The 27,484-nt window shown below is 36.0% G+C and overlaps 1 protein-coding gene across 3 annotated transcripts in view; it reads left to right on the plus strand.

Moving 5' to 3' along the window:
- glra1 (glycine receptor, alpha 1) overlaps positions 1 to 27,484 on the plus strand; it is an 89,042-nt gene that overhangs the window by 19,405 nt on the left and 42,153 nt on the right. For 2 of the 3 annotated variants that reach the window (XM_087280105.1, XM_087280104.1), the window contains exons 3-4: positions 3,983 to 4,021; positions 23,864 to 23,931. In XM_087280105.1, the coding sequence (XP_087136231.1) occupies positions 3,983 to 4,021; positions 23,864 to 23,931 (107 nt within the window). 3 annotated transcript variants of the gene reach the window in all.

A 27,484-nucleotide genomic window follows, 5' to 3' on the forward strand; every position in this document is an offset into this window, starting at 1 on the left:
TGGGGCTGTGTGAACCTGAGAAGAGTGGGGGGCGTCGGTCCGCAGACGGGCCGCTAGCTTGAGCTGTAATCTGCGGGCGCTCGTGATGAATGGTTTGGAGTGCAGCTGCGCCTCCCATACCCACGTTAACCTTGTCCCTTCTCATCAGTCACCGTGAGGAGCTACGAGGCCGACAGCCACGAGGTGCTACAGATTCCGCCCAAATAGCACAATCATCGGCCGCTTTCCCACAAACCAACAGTCTCGCGTTTGAACGAGCTGCCACCACGCATTATAGTCATGATCAGTGTAATGCTTTCTGATTACTCCTATGTCACTTTGCTTCGGAATGGGTTCGATGAGACAAGTGTACATTTGTAAATATACAGTCTGCTGCGGTATATTTACTGATTGCTTTTTTGTTTTCTTTTTGGATGTCCTGTATGTCTCTGTTACCTCTTTGCATCTCCTCCTCATTCATGTGAAGTGCAGAAGCAGCGAAGCCTTATTAGCTGGTGGAGCTTGATGTTAATTTGGTGCTATCAGCACATGCTTAATGGGACTTTAATAGGATTAATGGGAATTCTCTAATGAGTCGGGGTGCAGCGTTCACATACAAACGGCAATGGTGAACCTACTGATGCTTTTCACTCGCTTTAAATGATGACAAATGAGTGAAATCCTGCGTCTTTTGTGATGTTTGAAGCTTATCTGCTGCACGTCTCCAGTAGAATTGATGTCCCTGCTTTGAGAGGCCACTATAAACCATTCTGTAACGTCGGGCGAGCTTTCAGAGATGCTATGAACTGTATTTCCACCATGAGGGTAACGAAGCGTCTCTGGATCGCGCTAGATAATTGCGTTTTTTATCTCATGGGTAGAGAGAAAGAAGGCAATGCGTCGACGTGAGAGAGGCTGCAAGAAACAGCAAAATAGAACAATCGAATGACACCGAGACTGAGCAAGGTTAGATGTGATTTTAATTTTTCATACACGTTTTAGCTCATCGCCTACAAATTGTTCCAATTCTCACAGGGCTGCAGGGACGATCATCCATGGAAATTTAATTTGAAAACTTCTGTTATTCGCATTTGAACTCAAGGGTGCGACTCCAGAGCGATTCATCACTGTCTGCAGACTGAAATAAATTAATGTAGGATTTGCGTTGGACAATTTTCAAGTAGAAATGATTAATAAATTCCACAAATAATTTTTCCCTTTAATTGGATTAAAAAATTTGAGCAGAAAGACTACTATTTTTTAGTAAAACATGCAAAGGTAATTTTTTTTTTATTTACAACATAAATCAATTCTGAAAACGTAGCCCTATATACATTTCTGGAGGTTTCGAATTATGTAGTCAAAAGTACGCAAGGCTGCATTTTGTCTTTAAAATAAACGATACAGGGCGGACTTTTCACACTTACCGGATGACCGCTTATCCTTGGTTTTCCAGCTGTAACCAGTTAGTCCAATTAGCTCTCCTTGTACGTCCGTGAACTTGACGCAGAGAGGAGTTGACCAAGTGGTTCCAGAAAGCGGGTAGGACAAAAACAGATGTCAAAAGAATAAAAGTAAATAACATGGTGAGAATGTGGTAAAACGTGGTAAAAATCAGGTGAGGGCTTTTTTTTTCTGGATAATTTTTTTTAAACTGTCGGTTGGGTTTAGGAAAGTAAGTGGACGGGTCAGTCAGTGTGTTTGAAAACACTATTGATTGGGTTTAGGAAAGGAGGGTGGGTCAGTCTATCAGTTAGTCAGTCATTCAGTCAGTTGTCAGCGGCCTCTGGTGGATTTATGTGAGAACAGCCGTGAATGGTACTCGTGAGAGAAATTTGAGGTCTCAAAAACATACACAATGGCCTCTGGTGGATTCGCGCAAACAAAATAACACAGCTCACCAAGTACATCACCAGACTTGACGCAGAGACTAGTTGACCTCGACAACAGAGTTCAAGTCAGCCGAAGAATTGTTCCAGAAAGTGGGTAAGACAAAAACAGAAGCAAAATAATTAAATACACAAGTAAATAACTTGGTGAAAATGTGGTAAAATCTAAAAATACTGTAAAAATCAGGCAAGGGTATTTCTTTTTTTGGATTGCTTTTTAAAACTGTCTGTTGGGTTTCGGAGAGTTTGTGTGCAAGTCAATTAGTGCTTTTGAAAACATTATTGGTTGGGTTTAGGGAAAGAGGAGGGTGAGCCAGTCTATTAGTCAGTCAGTCAATCAGTCAACAACGACCTCTGGTGGATTTACGTGAGAACACCAGGCGCGAATGGCCCTAGTGAGAGAAATTTGAGATCTGAAAAAGCTTACACAGCGGCCACTATTGGATTTACGAAAACAAAAACTGCAAAAAATTTAGCTCCTGGTACGTATTTGCCACTCTCCAGAAATGTATAGGGGTGCATAATCAGACTAAGCCTGGATTGTTTACTTGCGTTTTATAAATATGCAAGAGCAAAGGCATAAGTAGGACTTTTTCTCTTTTTATATGGCATTAAAACTGTTTGCCAGGTTGTAGAACACATTACTTAATTGATATATTTTTGATTTGATCACCAACATTTGCCAAATTACATGACATTCTACGTTATACAGTACATTTAATTTTTAAGAGGCTGTCCAGTGATTCTGTCCACATTTTATGCACTTCAGAAATCCAGGGTGCTAGATTAAAAAAGAGGCCTTTTGGCTTCTTCACAATTGTTTGGAATAAAGAAAAATGAACAGAACATCTTTTCAATGTGTTTTTAAAACCGTTTAACATGGTGTTTTTCTTCTCTGAATTCTATCACTATTAGCTCTATATGATTGGTAATGGAAATCCACAGGGATTTAGAGTTCTTTAACCAAACGAAGTGGGTTCCTCCAAAAAAAAAAATTGTTCCTAATGTCATTTATCTAAGAGCTTTAGATGGGATAATCAATGCTGGGTCATGGCAACTGGGAATTGAATGGTTAACGTAGCCCTTTCACAAAGGATAAATCTCTTGGGAAGTCTTGGATTATGTCGCCGTCTGTGCTATTGGTGAACAAGCTGTTGGGCTGAAGAAGAAAGACCTGACTTTGAAATCTTTAAATCACTAGTCTGCTTTTTCCTTTGTATATGTTAATTGGGATTCAGTGGTTTCTGTTTAGGGTAACACACAAAGGATGACCACACAAAACCCAATCGGGATTGACCGAACTGTACACTATATCTGTGGTCACACATGTGCATGGTAGTGTTTTATAAGGAGCATCTTTATGTCTTGTGATTACCATACAGAACTGCGCAAGTGATGTGGATTTGTTGTAGATTCTGTATGGTTTTGATGAATATCACAAGAGGAGATTGACTGGAATCTAGTGCACTGTGACCTGCCGTATGGTTTCTAGATTAAACATTTAGGGAAAATGCCCCAAATTGGTTCTCTTTGGAAAAGAAACAAACAAAACATAAAAGAAAAGAAAAAAAAATAAACTTAGGAGCTGTTTTGTGCTCCCAAAAGTATGTTCCCATTCCTTTTGTATTGCACAGCCCTGCAACCCAGTGCCAGGCAAATCAATTTGATCCAAATTAAATCTATATTCATTTTACCGTTTGAACAAAACTCAAAGTGAAGCCAGTTTGACATGTAGTCTTTGCATTTTCCCTCTCTCTAGTGTATTGCATCTATTAGTGCATTTTGCTAACCTCTGCCTCCCGTGACCAGATATGCATTGCAACCCCCATCCTTTCTTTCATTTCAGTGCTTTGCCTCTTGTCCTGCCCGCTCTGAAGTTTTGGACGAATAAGTGCATCCCTCCTTACCTGCTCTTGCCCTTAGTATGCCCTTAGCACCCAATATCCCCTGCCACACACTTCAACGCACAAAGTGTTGGCAAGTGTAAAGTAGAATAAGTGAGCCATGCTGCTTATGTTTTTTTTTTCTGTTGTTGGATCCGCAAAGAAAAAAAAAAAAGCTAACATCTTGGTGTTAGAATATCATGTTATTAATCCTGATCTTTTTTTCATTAGACCCACAAGGCTCCAAATCGGATGGTACTCACAAGAAAGGTACTTTCTTTTTATTTATCCAGGATTATACAAGCGTATTGATTCAATGCAATCTGGGCAATATCTAGTCTGCGAAAGGGCTAAATGATACATTGAGTCATCGAGTGTGTTTGGTTAATGGTTGTGAGTTATATAACTTGAGCAATTTTTTATTTTTTGGGGGAAATGGCATGCTAACTGAGTGCGTTCACATGGACATTCTTATACAGATTATTCTTATTAAGCATTTTTCAGGTCATAAACGGCTTGAACAAACTGATTGACTCTTATTGAAAAAGTGTGGTATGTATCAGGAAAGCATTCTTACTGCTGGTTAGGGCTGGTATGGCAACAAATGGAACATTTGACTACTTCAAGATTTCAGTTTTTAAATCTTTTAACTTGTCAACATGGGATGTGTTCACATGTGTATTTCAATTCTCTTTATTAGTTTGGTCTGGACTGAGACAAAGCATTTATTCTTAGCATTCACAATGTGCTTTTAAAGGCTGAAGCTGAAGACCTTTTTCTTCGTTGCTGCATGGAGGGCGTTATAGTGACCAGCGTTTTCCGGTAGGCTGCTTAGAACTTCCATTTATAATTGTCATCAACCAGAGCTGCGTTTCTTAACTGGGTGTCAGTACTGTTTTGAGTGGCTTACGAAGTGTTTTTGTGATGCAAAACTTTAATTTTGAAAGAAAGATGTGCTTTTATGCAGTTATGCTTCTGTCAGATGCGCACGTTGATTGTAATTATTAGCAGTTATGTTGCATTTAGTTAGTTTGTATTGCGTAGTGTTTACTATTGTATGTGTTGTTCTGTCATTTCAAAATGTCATTTTATTTTAACTTTGTGCCACTGTTTTAATCAATCTGTCAATGGAACAGTACAGGCTACGTGTGTATGTCAAACATTTTAGAGAGTTTAATTTGTTTGGGTCGGGTATATATTTGAAAGAAAGAGAAAATGTTGATTTTAGCAATGGCAAGGCTTTATTTAAATAGCACTATAGATGCCGTCTGACAACAAGGGAAAAATGCCTTGCAGAAGTAGTTTCTCATCCTATTAAGTTGCATTTTTAAAAATAATCAGTCCAGGAGGTGGTGCTGATCGACAGCAGTATTAGTTCAAAGATGTTAGTAACAAGTCAAATGGATTAAAACTATTGTTTCAAAGCTGTCCGAATGTAACTCTTTATACGCATCAGGTGCTGACCGGAAGTTCTTAGCATTCTTCTTGCCATACACGCAAAGCATTTCAAGAGTTCACACCTAGCTACTGATTGATTATAAATCTTGTTTGGCATGCTGTCACGGGAGAGAGCCCTGAGCTCATAAGATCTTCGAGCTCGGGGCTCCCCCCTGTTTGCAAGGCAAGAGGGTAGTTTGAGCTCAGGTAGATCTCTAGAACTCCCCTACTGTAGTAGCTAATGAACAGATAGTGATTGCTCTTAAGAGATAACGACTTACTAGGAGCATGTCTATGGTGCCGATTTGGATTAGTCAATTAACTTAAGTTGCATGTTTTTGGACAGTGGGGGGAAACCTATGTGAGCACGGGGAGAACGTGTAAACTCCGCACAGAAACATCGACTAGCTTGGTAAGGGATAGAACCAGTGACGTTTTTGCTGTGAAGCAACAGTGCTAACCACTGGGCCACCGTGCCACCCATCTAGGAAAGGAGGAGGAGGAGTAGGGGTGGAAGGGGGGATTCTTCAAAACGAAGATGGCTGTTATATGGAACTTATAGGGTATTTATAGTGGCTTAGGATTCATCTGATTGGTGAATCATAAATTGAATAATGCAGGGCCAGCTGCAAGCAATCATAAGCACATGATCCTCTCGAAATTAGTTTATAAATAAACTTCACAAAATTTTGTGTTTTGTGTTCACATAATTTAGTGTTTTAAGAAAAATGTCTATAAATATATAAAAAAAATGCTTTTATGATATATTTTGCTGCAGAACCTTTTGAACTTTCAAAACAATGCTGTGCGCTGAGATAAGCACTTTTGTTGTATGTGTGTACGTGCACTGGTATTTTATCTGTTGAGAACTCAAAGCCTAAAAAGTGTAAAGCTTTCACAGCAGCAGGAATTCCTCTGTTGCATACACTAAGATCTGCTGCAAGCAACTTGTTTCTGACTCCTGTATTGAATTGTAATGGGTAGCGTTGCGACTGACGAGGAAAACCAGGTATGCTTGAGAATTCTGCTCTGTTTATGGTCATGTTTTGGCATGGTGCTTTATTTATTGGTGCTTTTAGACGCCTTTGGTCTATGTTGTGTTTTAGCGAAAAAGCTTATGACTAGATTTATATTGATTATCAATTAATTGAATAGTCCAATTAATTTTATTACAAAAAAATACATTCTGGGGTGGCACGTTTCTTCGGTGGTTAGTGCTGTTGCCTCACAGCATGAGGGTTGCTGGATCGAGCCCCAGCTGGGCCAGTTGGGGTTTCTGTGTGGACTTTGCATGTTCTCCCCATGTTGGTATGGGTTTCCTCCAGGTGCTTCGGTTTGAAATCCAAAGACATTCTATGTAGGCGAACTGAATAAACTAAATTGTCCGTAGTGTATTTGTGTGACAGCGAGAGTGTATGGATGTTTCCCGGTACTGGGTTGCAGCTGGAAGGGCATCCGCTGCATAAAACATATGCTGGATAAGTTGGTGGTTCATTCCACTGTGGCGACACCTGATAAATAAAGAGTCTAAGCCGAAGGCAAATGAATGAATGAAAATCTACATTCTACTTAAAGGGGTTCATTCAAAACCGAAAAATTGTCATTATTTACACCGTTTACTTTTTTCTTTTGATAAGCACAAAGGACGATATTGTGAAGAAAGCTGAAAACCTCTAACCACAGTATTTGTTTTTACTACTATGGAAGTCAGTGGTTACATATTTTCAGCTATATTCAAAATATCTTTCTTTGTGTTCAACAGAAGAAAGAAACTCAAATGGTTTGGAACCACATGAGGCTGAGTAAATGGTACATTTGAATTTTTTGATGAACTATTTCTCTAATTCAATTTTAACATGGACTTTTAAATTCAGTAGCGTGCCATGAAAAAGTACAAATGTAAACTAGAATTTGACAAAATTTAAAACTAAAAGAGCAAAACTAAAAACCTTTAATAAAGGGGTATATGCACATAGACTTTAAATTTTTGTCAGCCGGCCCCGGGACTTTCGGTTAATTGTCATCTTATAAAAAATTGCTGTGTTTAAAATCTAATTTCTTAAAAAAAAACAGCGATCTTCACTGCCTAGATGAGATACGATATAAAGTGGATCTCAGACCAAAAAGGAAGCACTACATTAAATTATATTTTTCCGCGTCATGTCTTTAAAATATGGAAATTAATTTTACCTCAGTATATTCAATGGAATTTCTGCGCTAATCTGCGGCTAATGGTGACTCCTGCGTTTAAACGTCCTGCTTTTGTCTCTTTTTACACTTTAACAACCTGTTTAACTAATTATATTTGAATTACATGCTGAAACTGAAAATAGTCACATTAAGCTTTCACCAGAAGTTTATCATTGGCTAAAAAAAATACTAGCTGTGCATGTAGCCCAAACTTTAAAAGAATATAAAAAATGAAAAATCTTCAGTAATCTTAATCTTGGTGCATGTTTGATGGGACACCAGGTTGGGTAGTTGGCAGTGTTCACATTGATTCAGTTGAATCACACTAACACCAGTCAAACACAAGTGTGAACATGCCTTTAATAATCTCTTTATTATCCATCTAGTTACAGAAAGGTTATTGAAAGGGCAGCACACATGAAGTGGTCATTATATATGCCACATTACATTATATAAACAAAAAAATATTATTAATTAATAATGTTATAATAATTATATTTGCACAAAAGACACAAAATATGAGAGCAAATGCTGCACACACTTAAACATGTAATATTTGTTTAGGAAAAATATCAAATAAGAAAAGTAAGAAATAAAAACAAGTGTTAAAACATTCAGTTTTACAGACAAGACTATTTAATTTCAAGTCACTTTTCCTTTCGCTTTGACAAATAATAAGCAATAAGTTAAACTCGTTCATTTTCAGTGGAGAGTAATTTTGTGAAGTTCTGAGATGCTAGAGTTTCAGATCCCATTTGAGCTTCTGATTCATTGAATTATTTGCAAGTAAACTGTACCTGACCTGATGTGATGCATTCTAATCAAATTGAGGTTAGATTTGCCAGTATTTTTTCCACTAAAATGTAATTATTTAAATACACCTTTTGTAAAATTGTAGTTATGAATAATTCTGGCTGAAATTTATATGTTTAATAATTGAGTCACTGTTGACACAAGATTAATATGTTTTTGCTTCAGACAAATTGGGGTAATTTGCTTTGTGTGGATACTAAAACATTTATTATATTTATTCGTATATAATATCACAATCATTAAGAATTTTTCCATCTTTAGGCAGTATGCTAGATTAATATAGGAATGTCAGAATGGTGACTTGAAAGTATAACAGCAGTAGACTATTATTAAATTGATTTAAAAAATAAATAAATAAATAAAACCACCATTTACTCATGTTAAATGGTTTTAACCTTTTATGACTTTTATTCTGTGGAACACAAAACAAGTAATACTGAAAAATGTTCTGACATCATCAATGAAATGCCATTGACATCCTAAGTAGAAACACAAATGTCAGCCAGTGACTCAAGTCAGTGACATTCTTCAGTATATCTTCCTCTGTGTTCGACAGAAGAGAGAAACTCAAACAGATTTGGAACAAGTGGAGGATGAGTTAATGTTATTTTTGGGGGAACTACCCTTTAACAGTAAATGTTCAGGCAAACATGAAATGCCAGACGTACAGTACTTGTTCTTTCTAGTGCTGCGCTGCTTTAACATTGCATTTTTTATCTATAAAGATTCTCAATAGAACTGTTTGAACATCGTGTTTAAACCCAGTGTGTTCTGCAGCATCTGATGCCCAAACCAACATAAATAAAACATTAAACTCTAAAAGTGAAAAGTCCATAACCTTACACCCCAATTTCAAATTTGAATTGTGCATTTGAGACTCCAGTTTAAACAGTTTCTGTGTATAACAGCTAAGGACTAGAGACATAAAAGTATAACATCATAGCGTTAGCGATTAGTCAGGTACAGTACACTGCCATGCATTAAAAACTATTATTTCTTTTAAAAGTTATCATTGGCATATTGTTATGGCTAATTATGCTTATAATTTAGTTAAAGATCTGATTCTTTAGTAAAAAATAATAATAAAATTGTGGCAAGACATTACATTTAAATAATTAATAGATAAGATTAGACAAGCACCGCCACCCTACCTGTAGATTTAGAGGGATAGTTCACCGAAGATTAAACATTAATTACCATTTACTCAGCCTTTAGTGGTTCCAAACCTTTATGAGTATCTTTCTTACAATGAACATAAAATATATAAAAATATATTAAACAATAATAAAAAAAAATCTTATCGATGTTAGTCAGTTTCAGTCACTTTCTAACATTCAACTGAGCAAAGAGACTCAAACAGGTTTGGAACAAGTAAAGGATGAGTATATGATGACAGAATTTTACATTTCTTTAATTATTCGTTTAAATTCATTTATACAGTGAGAGTAGCACTAGCAGAAAATATATCACACACCACAAATCAAAAACCTATTTTAAAATATTGTCATCTTGTTCAGTAAAAGTAATTATGGCAAAATACTGCACTTGTGTCTCTATGAAAACAGGATATGACAACATTTACAATTTCCACTGTCACATTTTATAATTCTCTTTTTATGCTTTATTTATAATTACAACTCACATAAAGACCACAGATGATTGTTTTTACAATACTATAGGGAAATAATCATTTTTAGTAAGTACAGTTTACCTGTTATCTCGGGATACTCATTTGCATATAACAACAGCTTATGTGCATTAGTTTTGGTTAGGCCTGTCATAATAATCAATATACTGTATATCGACTTATCACACAACACATGGCCATGTCCTCAATCATGTTTGGTGATGCAATATACTCTCACCGGCTACTTTATCAGTTACACCTGTCCAACTGCTCGTTAACGCAAATTTCTGATCAGGCAATCACATGGCAGCAACTCAATGCATTTAGGCATGTAGTATGCAGAAGAGCATTTCTGAACACACAAAATGTCCAACCTTGAGACGGATGGGCTACAGCAGCAGAAGACCAAACTAGGTGCCACTCCTGTCAGCTAAAAAAAGGAAACTGTAGCTACAATTAGCACAGGCTCACCAAAAATGTACACTAGAAGATCGAAAAAATTTTGAGTCTTGATATCTGCTGCTACGTTCAGATGGTAGGGTCAGATTTTGGCATCAACAACATGAAAGCATAAATCCATCCTGCCTTATATCAACGTTCAGGTGGTGGTTTTGATGTAATGGTGTGGGGGATATTTTCTTGCCACACTTTGGGCTTATTATTACCAGTTGAGCATCGTGTCCACTCCACAGCCTACCTGAGTATTGTTGCAGACCATGTCCATCCCTTTATGACCACAGTGTACCCATCTTCTGATGGCTACTTCCAGCAGGATAACACGCCATGTCATAAAGTGCGAGTCATGTCAGACTGGTTTCTTGAGCATGACAATGAGTTCACTGTACACAAACACCCTCCACAGTCACCAGAACTCAATCCAATAGAGCTCCTTTGGGATTCACATTGTACAGCAACTGTGTGATGCTATTATGTCAATATGGACCAAAATCTCTGAGGAATATTTTTAGTACCTTGTTAAATCTATGCCATGAAGGATTAAGGCAGTTCTGAGGGCAAAAGTGGGTCCAGTAAGGTGTACCTAATATAGTGGCCGGTGAGTGTGTATCGCCCATACACAAAAATCAATTCTATCCACATTTTAGCTGATTGTGCAACATCTCTATCCCTATTGGAGAAGTCGGTGTCAGTATGAATAAATAATACCGTAGTATTTACTATCAATTACTTTTGTTTATTTTCATGTGGGTGTCTAAAAAACTGAAAATAGATCTGGTAGCAGATATTGCAGCCTCTGTTACTTTTTACCTTGAACTATTTTGTTAACATTTATTATTTTTTTATTTAGGATATGTGATTCCAATGCCTAATGATTAAATTGTTAAAATGACTGTAATTAAAATAAATATTCCTAAGAATAAAACATTATGTGTTCTTTGGAAGAGTCCACTTGCATTGTGATAGTATTATATCGTATTACTGGCATTATGTAATGAGTGGCATAAATGGTCTTAAAATGACAATAATTTTGTTTATCACAATATATTCTGGTGCAATACATCCCACAACAAAAAATAGATATCATGAGAGGCCTAGTTTTGGATGCCACTAAACGACACATTCACATGGTCATAATGGTATTAGTTTATCTGTGATGCTATAATTGTATTTCATCGCTTGACCTTTATTTGCTGGTTGGAGGATCAGAGTAATTGGGCCTCAGGCAGGACGTTTGCAAAATAATGCATGTTAATGTATTAATTACAGTAGCTTCCTTTTTTTCTTCTCTGGCTGTGAAAAAAATGACAAGTTATTTAATTCTTTGTCGCCTCCAGTTGTTGGTTTAGCGTTGAACTCTGTGACGGCCACTATTTAGCACCAATGTATTCCTTAGAAGAGCTTTATATAGCCAGGCACGGTTTTTATCTGTGCACCATTGATTTTTCCTCTGATCTTGGCTTAAATAATAATTAAATTGGGAGAACAAATGAATTTCTCCACCTGACTGAACTGAAAGAGAGAATAAAAAACCCGATTGACACACTGTCTAATTTGAACAAATTCTGTTGCTTCAGATAACAAGCCATGGTTTCAGATATTGCGTTTAAATAATATCACATTTGATTCTGATGCATGTATTATTGTTTTTGTGAGCATTGAGGCAGTAGAGATGCATTTGTAGTCCTGTGGGCCACTTGGTTGCTGGTAGATTCTTATTAGAGGCCTGTTATTTAGCTTTATTAAAGGCATTATATACGCCGCTCACTCTCTTTATGTAGACTAATGTGAAGCTTTCTGGATGTTTGTCACGGCTCCAGTGTTCTCAAATGAATGTTCATAGGAGGAGTATCCACAAATCACATTAGTCTATTATTCTGCATTTATCACACAATGTTTAATCATCATTTATCCCAGCTGAGATTACTGCTAGCTATTGGTGCGCAGTAAAATATGTCTGTGCTATGTTCAATGTGTGTTATGTGCATATATTAGCAGTGTGTTAAGAACCGTGCTACTAATGTTAGTCATTAGTCTTTTTCTTTTTGAGTTTTTCACGCCTTGGCACCTTAAATGTAATTAGTCATGAGCGGGTAAAGGTTTCTGCCTGAAGAAGCAGGTTTTAGATACATTTGAATATGATTTTTAATTTGTTGGGGATGCAATGCTTCTGATTGGATAGATAGACTGGGGAATATTCAATGAGTTTTTTTCTTACACACAGTAATTTATACATACATACATACATTTTACAGCTCAATGTAGAGTCAGATCATTAGTAGAGCTGCACGATTCTGGCTAAAATGAGAATCGTGATTTTTTTTTTTGTGCCTAAAATAAAGATTTTCTGTAGATATAAAATAAAGGTTAATATGAGTGGACTAATATTATTGTGATTCTTAAACATGTGGTAAAACAGCAATAGGCTTTGTGTAGCTGTACTGTTGGTTAAAATGCTAAATTTTGTATAGACTTGGAATGTTGGACTTGAACAGATTTTAGATTTGTCCTGGTCATTAATGCTGATGATAATTCTGATGTTGAATTGTGTTTGAGACATGCTTACAATCTGTAATTTTTGCTTAAAATCTGTCACTGACTTGATTTTCGTGAATACAGAAGACTTGGTGACTTAAATATGACTTAGTTAACATTTAGATAAACATTTTTGTTTATTTTTAATAATTATTATGTCATAATAGGTAGGGCTCCAGTTGGATGAGGTATTTTAATACATGTGATTTTAGCTCACAATTTGAAGTAGTTAAGTCACACTTTTTTGGAAAAAAATCTATAATGTCCTATAAATAAAATAATGTCCATTAATGACAATAGCACAGATTAACTAACTATGAGCAATTAATCTGCTGCATAAAGTAACAACATCTACGATGACTAAATACTTAAAAAAATGTTTTCAGGTCACCTAATGTTAATAAATGAAGTTTCATATTTTGGAAAGCAGTAATTAAAGATTATTTAGTTTATTTGTGTTTAATTAGCAGTTCTGTATCTCACAGATATATAGCATTTTTACAATTATAGAAGTGCTTGTTAATGGAAAAGTAAGACTTTTAGAAAGCAACGGATTTTTTAGTATTTAAACAGATTTGTAGCCAAAATATATATATTTTTGCTACAGGAAAGAGGACATAAAATGGCTGATGACAGAGTCATAATTCAGTGAAAGATTTAATAAAATGAACAAAAAAAAAACCCCAGTAACAACACGTTTGTTTTTGTGTTTTGTCAATTTAATGTTTGGTGATTACCACTCACTGTAAAACGCGATTAGTTTCTTAACTGAAAAAAGTGAGTAAAACTGTTGCGTTAAAAGTGATGTGTTGACTATATTATTAGCTGTTTAGTTGACTTAACTTATTTTTTTGGAATTATGCACAGTCCATTTACTTAATAAATTTACGATAATTTGCAGTATGTAAGTTTGACACCCAGTGGTTGAATTAGGTATTGCCTCCTTGATTCAAACATGCAAGAGTAGGTTGCCAGATTGAAGCAACAACAACCGTAAAAGCAACGAAAGGAATGTTTTTTGTATTACACAGAGTTTTTGTTCTAATCAACAGCTTGAATTGATATATTAGAAATGTCTTCTCTTTCTTGCAACTGAACAACAGAAAACTAACAACAATCACCTCAGGTACACCTCATGTGCTTTATTCAGCGGCAAATGCTAATAAAGTGAGTTTGAATGCCATTTTACATGGCATTTATTGCTGAATTATATACTGCTGAAAGCAGCAGCAAATAGTTCGCCTCAGATCTTGAAAAATAAAATAAACCGTTTGAAATTGAATTTTTCGAACTGTGACAAGCCAACACATATCAGTAATTCAGCATTTACATTTAGTAATGTTAAAGGTTTAATATGTAATAATTAGGTTATAAACCTTACCATTTTGTTGTAGTGCAGTAAGTGCACATATATTCGGTGCTTAAAAATGGCTGTATTTAAATTTCTGTCATATTTCGTCTGGTGCAAGCATCCAAATTGTTTCTCACTGCAAATCTCGCCATGTAGCGTGTTGTTAGGACATGGGGTGACAATGTAACCTGCTCACCTAATGTTTACGTTTGTGATTTTTATATTATTCGCTAAATAATAACCATCTGATGTGGAACTCTAAATCTGCGTCTCATTTAGGAGTCTGCTACTGTCCACCAGGTTTCACATTTCAGTCATGGGCGCATGCTTTAAGAGCATCAAAGCAGGTGCTGAAATATAATTGGCTAAACTGGCATTGGGTAGGTCAAATGACCAAAACAAAGACAAACATTCCGGCATGTAACACACATTTTCTGAGCAGAATATCTGACTTTAGCATTGTTTTTTAGATAACAATAATGGTATCTAAATCTGCCAACATTATGGTATTCTTATATATTTTAATAGAGTCAAAAACATACATACAGCACCGTTAACTTTTTGTAACCTTTTAAAACTTTTTTTCCACCTAATGACTCTCTACAGTGCTTAACATTTCTTTATATGCAAACATTTTCATTGTTTTCTCAGTTTGGTATTAGTGGTTAAAAATAAACATGACACTTCTTTCAATTTGATGAGTCTACAGCTTTTCTTTTTGATCGATTCTTCCAAAATGTTTACAGCTAATGACATTTTTATAATTCTATGATTCTGTCTTCATTTCATACATCACTAAAGACATAGGGTTCTAGATAAATAGTTTCTCATAACTATACAGTTTAAATACATACTTTTAATAGGAAAAATATGATTATTTTAAAAATTGCTAAATTATTTTTGCTCTTAGTTAGTAGCATTATCACTTTTACCAGTTATTCACCCAACGCTGTTAACTGAAACATCTAAATAACTCTAATAGCATTTCGTTGCAATGAACAATGAAATCTGGACTGGACAGTCAAGAGCTTCAATCCCATCACGCCAGTCAGTGTAGTAGAGATTCATCATATCAGTCTAATTTCCTCCTTATCTCTAATCTCATTATTTCATACGCCAGGCTGCAGCGTATAATGAAACAATTGACAGACTCTCTGGTATCATTAAAACCATCAGTTAGCCTCAGCGTGAATCAATTTTGCTGCAATATTGACCATTTTATCTCAGGACCCGCTCGGCCGAAGCTACCCAGGTAATCCAGTGTAATCAAACTGTTGTCGACTCATTCTCTATTCAGGACTCAGTGCCACAGCCCTCCTATTGATTTATGTGTCTCTCTAGCCTTCCTCCTCCAAGGCTGTCATGTTTCCCCTATCAGTGATTCTAGCCTCAGGGGCAGGAAGAGATCCTGGTAATTTAGCAGTGTGTCATTACTTATAGGCATGTGACAATGCTAACTCAGACGGTCTCTCTGAAAGCGGCTGTCACTGCGCGGGCATCTCTACGCGTCTGAGCCGTCGCTGTCCGACTCTTATGAATTTTAATACAATCCCCTTAATGGTTAGGGTCGCCTCCAGCTGAACCCAACCTGGAGTGATGGATGGCTGTGACTGCTGCTCAATCTGGATTTGGTTTTGTTGGAGTGGGTTGTTTTAAGTAGAGAAACGCGTGGAATGTGTAATGGTGTTTCAGGCAGGGATGCGTGTTGATACTCTTTGTGTTGTGTACCATGGTTGTGTATTTTTTTGCAGGGGTTTCAATGTATTTTTTATTTTTGCCAACACATTCAGAACCTATTTTTTGTCTTTGTATTCTAAGTAGTATTTTATTTATTTTCTATTATTCTTGACTGGATTCTATTTTTGATGTGTTATAGCGTACACTACCTGACATAAGTCTTGTCGCCTATCCAGGTTTTAAGAACAACAAATAATAACTTGACTTCTAGTTGATCATTTGGTATCGAAAGTGGCTTTTATAAAGGCAAAGACCTCTAGATTATGCTTATTTTACCAAAATACAACATGATCATGCATTGATTTTTAATTATTATTAATAAAGTCATCTGTAATGGCAAAGAAAGCATGCTTGCTGGACTCCCAGAGTTAATCAAGAATCTTTGGCTTCATCTTCAATGCCTCCGTCTCATCTTACCCTAGACTTGCTCAATAATGTTCATGTCCGGTAACTGGGCTGGCCAATCCTAGAACTTGGATATGGAGGCTGAAGTATAAAAATAGTGCTATCCTGCTGAAGAATTTGCCCTCTCCTGTGGTTTGTAATGTAATGGGCAGCACAAATGTCTTGATACCCCAGGCTGTTGATGTTGCAATCTACTCTGCAGATCTCTTGCACGCCTCCATACTGAATGTAACCCCAATCCATTATTTTTTTTCTCACCAAACCTGACTGATTTCTATGAGAATCTTTGTCCAAGCAGGTTCCATTAGGTCTTCTGCAGTATTTGTGATGAATGGGATACTGTTCAACAGATGATTTGTTGGAAAAATCTACCTTAAATGATCAACTAGAAGTCAAGTTATTAATTGTTACTCTTAGAACTGGGATTGACAACAAGATCATTGGTAAGGTAGTGTAGTTGTGTACCGTTTTTGTAGCATTATAATAGTGTTCTGAATTATTTTACTATTCTATAATGTTTTATATATTTTATAAAATGAAATATAAACTAAAGTAATTATACTGTGTATGATATAAATTAAACTATGCCAAAAAAAGGAGCTGAAAAGTATCAGAAGCAATCTTCAATTCTACTCTGTGTTTAATTTTACTCTATTTTAGGCTACCAAGCAAACAATTTTGTCTTTAATGGGTGTCTAATAGACATGGAAACATAGACAGCTTGGCTAAAACAAGGCTAAACCTGGGCTGTCACTAGTACTCAAATAGACAGATTAGACAGAAATATACGGTATGTGAAGTCATTAATTTCTGTTTATTTGATGACTAGTCTAGTTTTGGCCTATTCTTAGATGTCTACTAGATTTTCACTGGCAGCTCAAATGTAGCCTTGTTTTAGCCAAGACGACTATGTTTAGACGTCTATTAGACATTTATTAGACATCTTTTAAAAACAAAAAAAAAATGCTTGCTGGGTAATCAGTTTTTTTATGGTAGTATTTTTAGCTGTTTATATTTTCTCTTTTTTTATAGCATTTTAGCAAAAATCTAAATCCTATTCCTATTTTAAATAGACATTATTTATAGTATTAAATACAGTATTCTATATTTTTTATTATGTTTCTTTTTTTCTCACCACACTAATGAGTAAAATCTCAGCAGTAATGGATTTTAAATTATGTAGCCGCTTGGTTTATTTGTGTTATCCCCTTTCACTATTGCAAAAGATGCTCAGCTCATTTATAATAACTTGATTTCTAGTTAATCATTTGGTATCAGAAGTGGCTTATATGAAAGGTAAAAGCCTCTAGATTATTTTACCAAACCTCAACAAAGTACTGAAGTGCTTTGTTAATGCTTTGGTTACATCACGGATTGATTACTGTAACTCGCTTCTCTCTGGCATTCCTGATAAACAACTTCATAGACTACAGTTGATTAAGAATTCAGCGTCTAGGATAGTTACCTGCTCGCGTACTTCTGATCACATAACTCCAATTCTCTTTCACCTGCACTGGCTTCCTGTTCACTATCGTATATAATACAAAATCCTCCTCTTAACATACAAAGCCCTTTACAACCTGGCCCCCCACTATCTTTCTGATTTTCTTCATTTGTACACTCCTTCACGCTCACTGAGATCATCTTCTGCTGAACTGTTATCTGTCCCACACTTTAAGATGAAGTAATTTGGTGGCAGGGCTTTTAGTTGTACAGCACCAAAGCTATGGAATTCCCTGCCTTTGCACATTCGCCAGATGGACTCTATTTCCAATTTTAAATCTCAGATAAAGACGTTTTTGTTTAGGATAGCTTTTAATTATTTGCTGGTTTAATTTTATGCTGATTGTCATTTTTTACTGCTTGTATTTTTATGATGTACTTGTAATCTGCTGTAAGGTGTCCTTGAGTGCTTTGAAAGGCGCCTAAAAATAAAAGGTATTATTATTATTATTATTAATGCCTCCTCCTTCATCTTACCCTAGACATACTCAATAATATTCATTACTGGTGACTGGGCTGGCCAATCCTGGAGCACCTTGACCTTCTTTGTTTTCAGGAATTTGGATATAGAGGCTGAAGTAAAATAGCCCAAAACTAAACTAGTCATCAAATAGACAGATTAGACAAACTATATATGTGTAGTCATTCATTTCTGTTTTTTTGATGACTAGTCTAGTTTTGGCCTATTCTCTGACATCTATTAGATTTTCACAGACAGCCCAAGTTTACCCTTGTTTTAGCCAAGATGTTTAAATCAGTTTTCAATGGTAGTATTTTAGCTGTTTATATTTTCTCCTTTTTTTGTAGTATTTTGGCATTTAAAATCAAATTTGTATTTTAAATATGCATTATTTATAGTATTTATACAGTATGCTGTAATTTATATTTATATATTTTTTTTTTTCTCACCACATCAAACAGTAAAATCTCAGCAGTAATGGATTTTGGATTTTGTAGCCGCTTGATTTATTTGTGTTTTCCAGTTTCACTCTTCCGAAAGATCCTCGGCTCCTTTACTGGAGCTTAACAGCTTTTTTTTATCAGTGTAACTAGAGCAGCGCAAATTGAAAATTGCCCCATGCCAATAGATTTCCTCAGCATCAGCCCATATGTCAGTGCACGAGGAGTAAGAGGAAGCCCTTGACATTTGCCCCAGTGTTGATTCAGTGAGGTGTGATGAAAGCAGTGGCGCTAACACAGAAATCCTGGTAGGGCACTTTGCTGTCCCTTTGTCACCAGCGGATCTCGGTCCAGCTGAAAACTGCCTTGCCAAGACCTACAGCCGAAGCCATATAAATATTTAATGTCTCAGTGCCATTGTATTTCTGCTGAGAGCAGCTCGATTTTTAACATGAGCAATATCATTAAGCTTTCTTTATTTATATCAGACACTTTCATTTGTGGTGGTCCACTTACCTGGGAGACATCTTAAGTGCTCGTTGTTTGCAATAAATCTGTTTTTGCTCCCGCATTGAGAGTGTCCTCTGGGTACAACATCTCTTGCACCATTTTCACACCAACTGACCGGTGTAAAACAGACTAATGGCTTTTGAGGACATATCACTCTCCGGTTGCTGCCGGGTAAGGAGATGGACTCTAGTATTGATCAGTTTAGACTTGGACCTTTGTTAATGAGAGACTGTAAACTGGTAACTGTAAAGACGAGATGTGGTTGTTGGTTTATGAAAGAGTAATTGGTCTCTCAGCTCACTGGCAAACGTGTAATTTATGAGTTTTCTAAGGAGGTTATACTTACCCGAGGGACATTTGATTAACGATTGTTCAGTTTATGCATGAAATTAATCACAATAACGACTCTCTGAATGTCTAGATTTTTCTTCGTAAATACGTAATTGCACAACGTCAATAGTGTAGCGGAAAAACGATCCGCACTCACTTTCTCTGATGAGCTTGTTTCTAGGAAAGACCAGACTGATCTTTGCGACTCGCATGTCCTGTTTGTGTGGGGGTAATAAAGAGAAGCGCAGTGAAACGTGTGAGGCTTCCAAACTACCATCACCTCTATGAGACGAGGGTGGAGGCACGGCTCAGAAATTAAGGTCTGATTCACTGGGAAAGACAGCTGAGAAGAAAGTATAAATAACCTGAACGTCCCTTCGCTGGCGGTTGCTTCCCTCTGCAGTGAGTTGCTCTTAGGAGAGCAGGGCGCAGATTGTTTGGCAAAAACATGGCAAAGCAAATCATTCTTGGCGATGACTCACCCTTTCCTGACAGTTAATGAGCTCTGTCTTTCTCTCTCTCCTCTTCTTATTGGAGGCTGGGCTCAAAAATGAACTGCAGTGGGGGTGAGGACATTAGATTTCCTCTGCGCTGCGTCACATACGGCAAGGAAAGCCAAGAACAGACAAATGATTACAGCCGGTATAATACCCAGTGGAAGAAATAAGCCAAGAGCAAGAAACTGTGGGGCCTGACACTGTATAGAGACTCCAATAGGAACTGCCTGATAATGTGCTAGAATTTGAGTCAGTTCCAAACCAAGTGCAAGCTGCCTATGAAGGAAAAGGGTGGTTGAAAAGGTAGGCAACTGAATTATGATATACAGTAGGTGAAAGACAGCATGTGTAAAAGTAGTATGTCTGGATGTTTTAGAAGTATTGATAAAACAGTGGGCAGACAGTACACCGGTGAGTTTTTGAAGTGTGTATCAACTGGGCCAACAGGAGCTGTACAGTAGGTCACATGACAGTGAATTACATCTTATTGACCACTTTATGCTCAATAGCACATTTACTATAATCCAAAAGAACAGAATTTCAGATGCAGACATTTAATGATAATGCACTGCAGCAAGGAAGAAAAAAAAACATTCAAAATGGTGGACAATACTGTGTTGATTTATAAACAATGTTCTCTTCATGTTGCTCGTTCAGTATAAAAAAGTATGCATAAAAATGTCAGATTTGTATGAAGTTGTATTAAAATTCAGCCACTTTTTGTGTTTGATTCTACTTTTTGTGCAATTAGCTTAGCAACATGCTACTGTCCGACTCTTTTGGAGTAACTTTCAGTTGCTTATCTGTGCAGAATGCTAAGTGTATGGCATCAGTGGTGTTACAATATTGGTTTGATTATGGTAAGGATTCTCCCTTAAAGGGCAGCTGCCTTTGTAGGCAGCATGCAGTGAGGTAGGTGACTAGCTGACTATTTTTTGAAGCAAGAGCTGTTGTGTATGCTAAGGTATGTGTGATTGTCAGATTTGAAATCATATGCAATTAAACAGTTGGATTGCAATGATTTAGATTCTTGTTGTACGATTATAGTCTCAGGAATAATCATGTTTTCATGGTTCTCTTGATTATTATGCATTCATTAATCTCAAAGCGCTACTAGTTTAGTAAGTCACATGAAAACGATATTTTCAAGTGTTATTTTTTGCTGCTCAGTAACTGAATAACACAGCACAAAATAATAATAAAAAATAAACAGTAGTCCATTTCTCTTTGGACTTAATAATAACTTGAAAACTGAAAAAAGTTTTTGGCATTTAAACATAAGTAGTAATGGTACACTGAAAATAAATGACAGAACAATGAATGAATGAATGAATAAATAAATAAATAATAAATAAATAGTATCTATCTAATGCAGGGATGCCCAAACTTTTTCTTATGAAGGACCAAAAATCAAACTTGATTAAGGCTAGTGGGCCAAAGGTAAATATAGATGCCATGTGTAGATTCATTTTAATTAATAATATTTAAAAATAACTAGAAATTATGGCTTTATATTAACCAATACAGTATTATTTTTTACATTTTATAATGAACTTATTACAGAAAAAAAAAACTAAACAATCATTTATAACAGAATTATCTAGTTTTTGCCTTGGCTAGCTCACCAATGTCTCCTGCATAGTCTTCTATCTGTTGAATGACAGTATCTATATTTTTTAAAAATCAGATTCATTTACAAGATTTAATGGAAACATTTAATTTCAGTTAGCTTTTTTGTAGTTCAGCAATAAAACAACCAAATTAAAGCTACTGGCAGCGTTGAAAGGGACCTCATACTAACAAAAAAAATTACGTCAAATTAGAAATAACTATCTCTGTGGAAAAACCACTCCAACCTTCTTCATCATTCTCACTATCCTCTTAGTTGGGATGGTCAAATCAAAGGTTTCAATGGGCCAACGTGGCCCGCGGGCCCTACTTTAGGCATCTATGGTCTAATATAAATCTGTAGCTACATATTAGCCATGTTTATCCCTTTTAAAAAGAACAAATGAAGTCAAAGGCTACTGAACCTATCTCTAAAAGGCACTTTTAACTATATTCCAAAACTTGTTTTTTTTTCTTTTTGTATATATATATATTTTAAAGTAGAAATGTGCATATTCCAAGCAAAGTATGAAGCTGACCAATCAGTTCTTGTCACGTTACTCGTGTTGCGCTCCATTTTTTCAACTAGTTGTGCCTGGAAAGTTTGAGCGCGGCCCGTGAGCCACTGCCAATATGCAGACCAGTCACGCGCCTCCTTTGGAAATAACAAACTTGTGCTCGCAAAAGGCAGGATATGTGAACGGCCCGTAGTTAATAGCCTCTGTCTTTAATCCAGTGTGCATGTGTATTGTTTACAGTTGGCATAACTTTTAGTTGCAGCAGTTTTGTTTCATGCGGAAACATGGTGTAGATAAGACGTTACAGTTAAATGTCTTGACAAATTAAATCACTATTACTAGTGAAATCGGTTAATCCTTGCATCCCTACTCAACAGGGATGAAAATGTGACTGTTTGGTAGAAGCTTGCAATCTTTAAAATGGCTCGCAGTGTATACAGTTTACTTTTTTATTTCAGTATGAGTGTTGTGTTGTTTTGTTTTGTTTTGTTTTTTTATCCCTTATAGACTCGTTTCCCTTATAGACTCGGTGATATATATATATATATATATATATATATATATATATATATATATATATATATATATATATATATATATATATATATATATATATATATATATATATATATATATATATATATATATATATATATATATATGGCATTGAACTGACTGAACTGAAGGTCTATCCCTTTCTGAAAACAGAGTGTGCAAAGCTATCAAATTGTATGTCGAATTTTGTCAAATCATATGTATGAGGTGATTTATTTCTAGGTAACAGTTTTTTTGGAGATTACTCTCCAGAAATTTGCCGAGTTATAAAATGACTAAATGTGGCAGGAGCTTGCAGATTGCAATATGTTTCTTTCCGGTAATCGACTCATTCAGCATCTTAGGATGCTGCATGTGCATGTCAGCAGGCAGAGAAATGGGGTTCAGGGCTTCTCTGTGCTGTTCAGCAGCTCTGAATCTGAACAAATCAGAAGTTTGGAGCAGCCTGACAGGGTCTTTACGAGGCCGTGAGCATCGTGTCACTCAGAATATTCCCCTCTCTGTTTACAGAGCCATATGTGATGGATCGCTAGTGTGTGTGTGTGTGTGTGTGTGTGTGTGTGTGTGTGTGTGTGTGTGTGTGTGTGTGTGTGTGTGTGTGTGTGTTTGTAACAGCAGAAGTATGGTTTCTGTTTAGTCGTGCACATCTCTCTCTTGGACTAGGTTTTCGTTTAACTGAGGTTCTCATTGTGCACGAGCAAAGAGATTCGCTTCTAATATTTCTAGAACACAGTGGCTTCCCTTTTAAAGGTTGTTCAGTTTTGATAACTGCACAGTTAATGTGCATGTGTTCATAGATGACTGTCTTCCTTTTCCTGCCTTTTTTGTGTTGCTTAGTCTGATAAATCATTTTACTCTTAACAATATCTTTGTTTTGAAAGCTAAAGCTATGCATAGGTCTTAAAAAGAAGTTGTTTTTTTTGTCAATGACAATGTGCTTATTTAGGAGTAAGAAGGTAAGTTTTAGATAGTATTTATATTGTTAGTATTTTGTGATATTAAGTTTTTTTTTATAAAAATTTTCTTCAATTAGTATATGCAAGTTTTACTAGGATTACAAATTACAGTAAACATTTGTTTCGGTGTCAGGTGACTTACATGTTTTTGTTGTTGTTTTCTCTATCTTTTCCTCTCCCCCAGGTCCACCTGTGAACGTAACATGCAACATTTTTATTAACAGTTTTGGATCCATTGCTGAAACAACAATGGTGAGTATAGTCATTGTGTAATGACAAGTGGTGCAATGATACTCCATACATCAAATCAAAATCAAATCACTTTCATTGTCACATCAGCAGCAGCATGTGTACTATGATGAGTGAAAAGCTTAAGTTCTGGCTCCAGATAGAGCAAAATACAGACAGTGCAAAATACAGCATACTCCCAAAAAACAAAACAATATACAGTTCGCAATGTTGACAGTAATACATAGAAGACAATCAATAGGTGTACACATAGTCTGACTGTTGGTGGTACATTTTTTGTGAAGGGGAAAAAAAAGATGATTGGGATCCGGTAGTCTGAGAACAATGATCTAATCTCATACCTTTTTTTGTAATAAAAGTGATTACCATATTTTGAGTTAGACATAGTAAGAAATAGTGTTTTGCATGTTCTGTTAACTTTCTGTTTGTTCCAGACTTTAACATTTAACAAATTATTGATTGATACTCTAAAAATGCTGTATTGTTTTGTATGTAAATTTGGATAAAGTGTGCATCAACCCAAAGATTGGGTTAAAATATAATAAATGAATCTAACTGTTGGGTTGATCCATATTTTACACAACGCAGCATTTTAAAACAACACAGCATTTTAGTGTTTATAATAGCATAATATTGACATGATCTCAATCATTGAGGTGTCATGATGCATTATTTACATAAAAAATTATCATCATCCTCACCATTTTAGCTGATTTCGCATCCTCTGTCATCTTCTGCCTTTGTATCGGAAGAATGGGAAGCTCCTCCACCACATAAACAGATTATATAGCCCCAGATAATGAGAAGACAATAAATAAAGCATTAGAGTTTTGTTGATGTCTTCATTCAGTTTGTAAGAGTAAGCCCTAAACAACCCCACTTATTAACGATATAACCATGTTCTCAGTATATAACTTGTAACAAGCCATAAACCACTCTATATGTCCATTTACTACTAAATAAATACTTTATTTATTTATATCTTTAACTACTTTTGAAATGCCATCCCAGGATAGGTAAATCATTTCAGTATAGGTAGACCGTGGCTGATCTTAATTCATTTGGATCACTATGATTCAGCATGTGATCTGTGGATTAATTGCTAAGCAATTGCTTTTCTTCCAAAGTGATTTAATTATTACCAATTTCTTTGTCCTTTTTTGGGTCTATTGTGTTAGTTTTTACAAAAAGAGAATAAATTAGAAAATAAGGCACAAGACGGGCGACGCGGTGGCGCAGTAGGTAGTGCTGTCGCCTCACAGCAAGAAGGTCACTGGTTCGAGCCTTGGCTGGGTCAGTTGGCGTTTCTGTGTGGAGTTTGCATGTTCATAGACCATTCGGTACAGGTGAATTGGGTAGGCTAAATTGTCTATAGTGTGAATGACTGTGTATGGATGTTTCCCAGAGATGGGTTTCAGCTGGATTGGCATCCACTGCGTAAAACATATGCTGGATAAGTTAGTGTTTCATTTCGCTGTGGTAAGCCCAGATTAATTAAAGGACTAAGCCGAAATGAGAATGAATGAATGAATGAATGCAAGACATGCCTGTTTGTAAACCAAGCTCAGTATTCACAAAATGATTTCAATATGTTTCTTGCACTGATACACAGTTGAAGTGTGTGCAGCCTGCAGAGACAGATACCTGATGGCACACGATCATTTTATCTGTCAGATACACACAGAATTATTCCATAATATCTGTATTCACGTAAACACAGTTGGTTATGTTCTGTATTACATAAATGCATACAGTTTGGGGGAAATCAGACATATAACATTAGTTTGGATTTTTGATGTTAAGAGAAAAGAGGGAGTAACTAATTAGTGTTTTAGTTTTACTTATATTTGTTTGACTGCTTTTAGTAATAAGAATAAAGAACAACAATCAACTATTGTGGTTATATATGGTAATTATTCATAATTAAAACATTTATTTTAGCATTTTATTTATTTAGAGAGCAAATTATAATTGTCTTCTCTTTTTTGTATTTTTTAAAAATCTAAAAATCAACATTTTTTAAAAATCTGATTCTGTGGCAAAAAAAAATTAAATGTGATCAGAATCATGAATTTTGCAATCCGTTTAAACATATTTTAAAGTAAACTAATAAACATATTTTACTTTTTTTATTTTTTTTATTAGACCAGAGGTATGGAACCTGTGGCTCACAAGCCACATGTGGCTCATTGACCAAAAATACATGGCTCTCCAGCTGTCTCCCTTCTATAATATTTAACAGTTTACAGTCACTAGAAACCAGTAGAAATAGTGTGGATACACATGTTTGGATATAACGCGGTTGTTTGACCACACTTCCTTGTTATTGTTCATTTATTCATTTGCTGGAAAATAGAACTGAGTTTGGAAATAGTTTTGAAACAATTCTTTGCGCTTAACAAACTAAATTAAATATGTAGACTAATGAATGTCTTCAGTGGAGTGCGTACAACACCGTTTCCTTACTTCACGAAAGTGAAGGAGTAAAAAGTAAATATGAAGAGAAAGAGAAAGTAAAGAGGCTAAATGGAGGTGGCTCAATCTTTATCCTCGCGCTGCAGATGGTTTGTTTAACTGTTTTCTTGCTAGTGAAGTGTTCAGTTTTTCCACTTACAAAGTCTGCCATGTCAATAGGAAATGCGCCATGGCATGACGCAACTAACTCTTAAAGGGAATGGGAGATGAGACTCTGATTGGTTTAATGCACATTATTCTCAAAACACACCCATAACCCATTAAGAGCATAACCACAACCCTGTTAGACCATGCGCCGCAGCGCAGAGCATTTTTTTTTTTGTCCTTAAAATAGCAAAAGTGGATTCTAACACACTCTTAAGGCTTTTGCGGCATGCACTTTAGACTTTGTGCCTAGATCATTAGAATAGAGCCGAAACTTTTTTCCGTCCTCTCATACTATAGTTATTTAATCAGTGGCATAAAGTGATCAATAATATTGCTACAATATAGCGCAACGATATATAGCTCACACAAAAACATATTTGATATTTAATCATTGGGATAAACCCCTTGAGATGTACCATCTCATTTTCAAGGGGGTCCCACAATTAATCACAATCACATAATTAAAAAACAAGAAGACAAAACAAAACATAAGTTACACAACATCCAAAAAATATAACATAATAATAATAATTTAAAAAGCTATACTGCATGTTCATGTGTGCCTCAATGGCCACAATGTTTAGATATTGCGATATTGAAATACCCTCTTCCAGCTATTGACCTGGAGTAGGTCATAGATTCCTGAGTCTTCATGAGCATAGAAATAAGTAATATTTTGCCAGGATTTCCTGTTTGGCATCATCCAAGCAGTTCCAAAACCTCAGCAGCTTGCAAAACCCCTTCAAGCAGAACAAACGCAGTGCTTTCCACTCTTTCTTTCCTCCATAACCAGTAGAATTGATCCGAGTTGCTCATGCTCATGTTCACACTGAGCAAGCGGCGGCAAGGTGGAGGGGCAGGAGCAGGTAACGCCAGCGATATCGATAAATCTTTAGTGCTTATAGGGCAGCCGAGAACAATGTTTCTTCCAGTA

Source organism: Danio rerio, chromosome 14 (genome assembly GCF_052040795.2).
Source record: "Danio rerio strain M-AB ecotype USA chromosome 14, GRCz13ab, whole genome shotgun sequence".
NCBI lineage: Eukaryota > Metazoa > Chordata > Actinopteri > Cypriniformes > Danionidae > Danio > Danio rerio.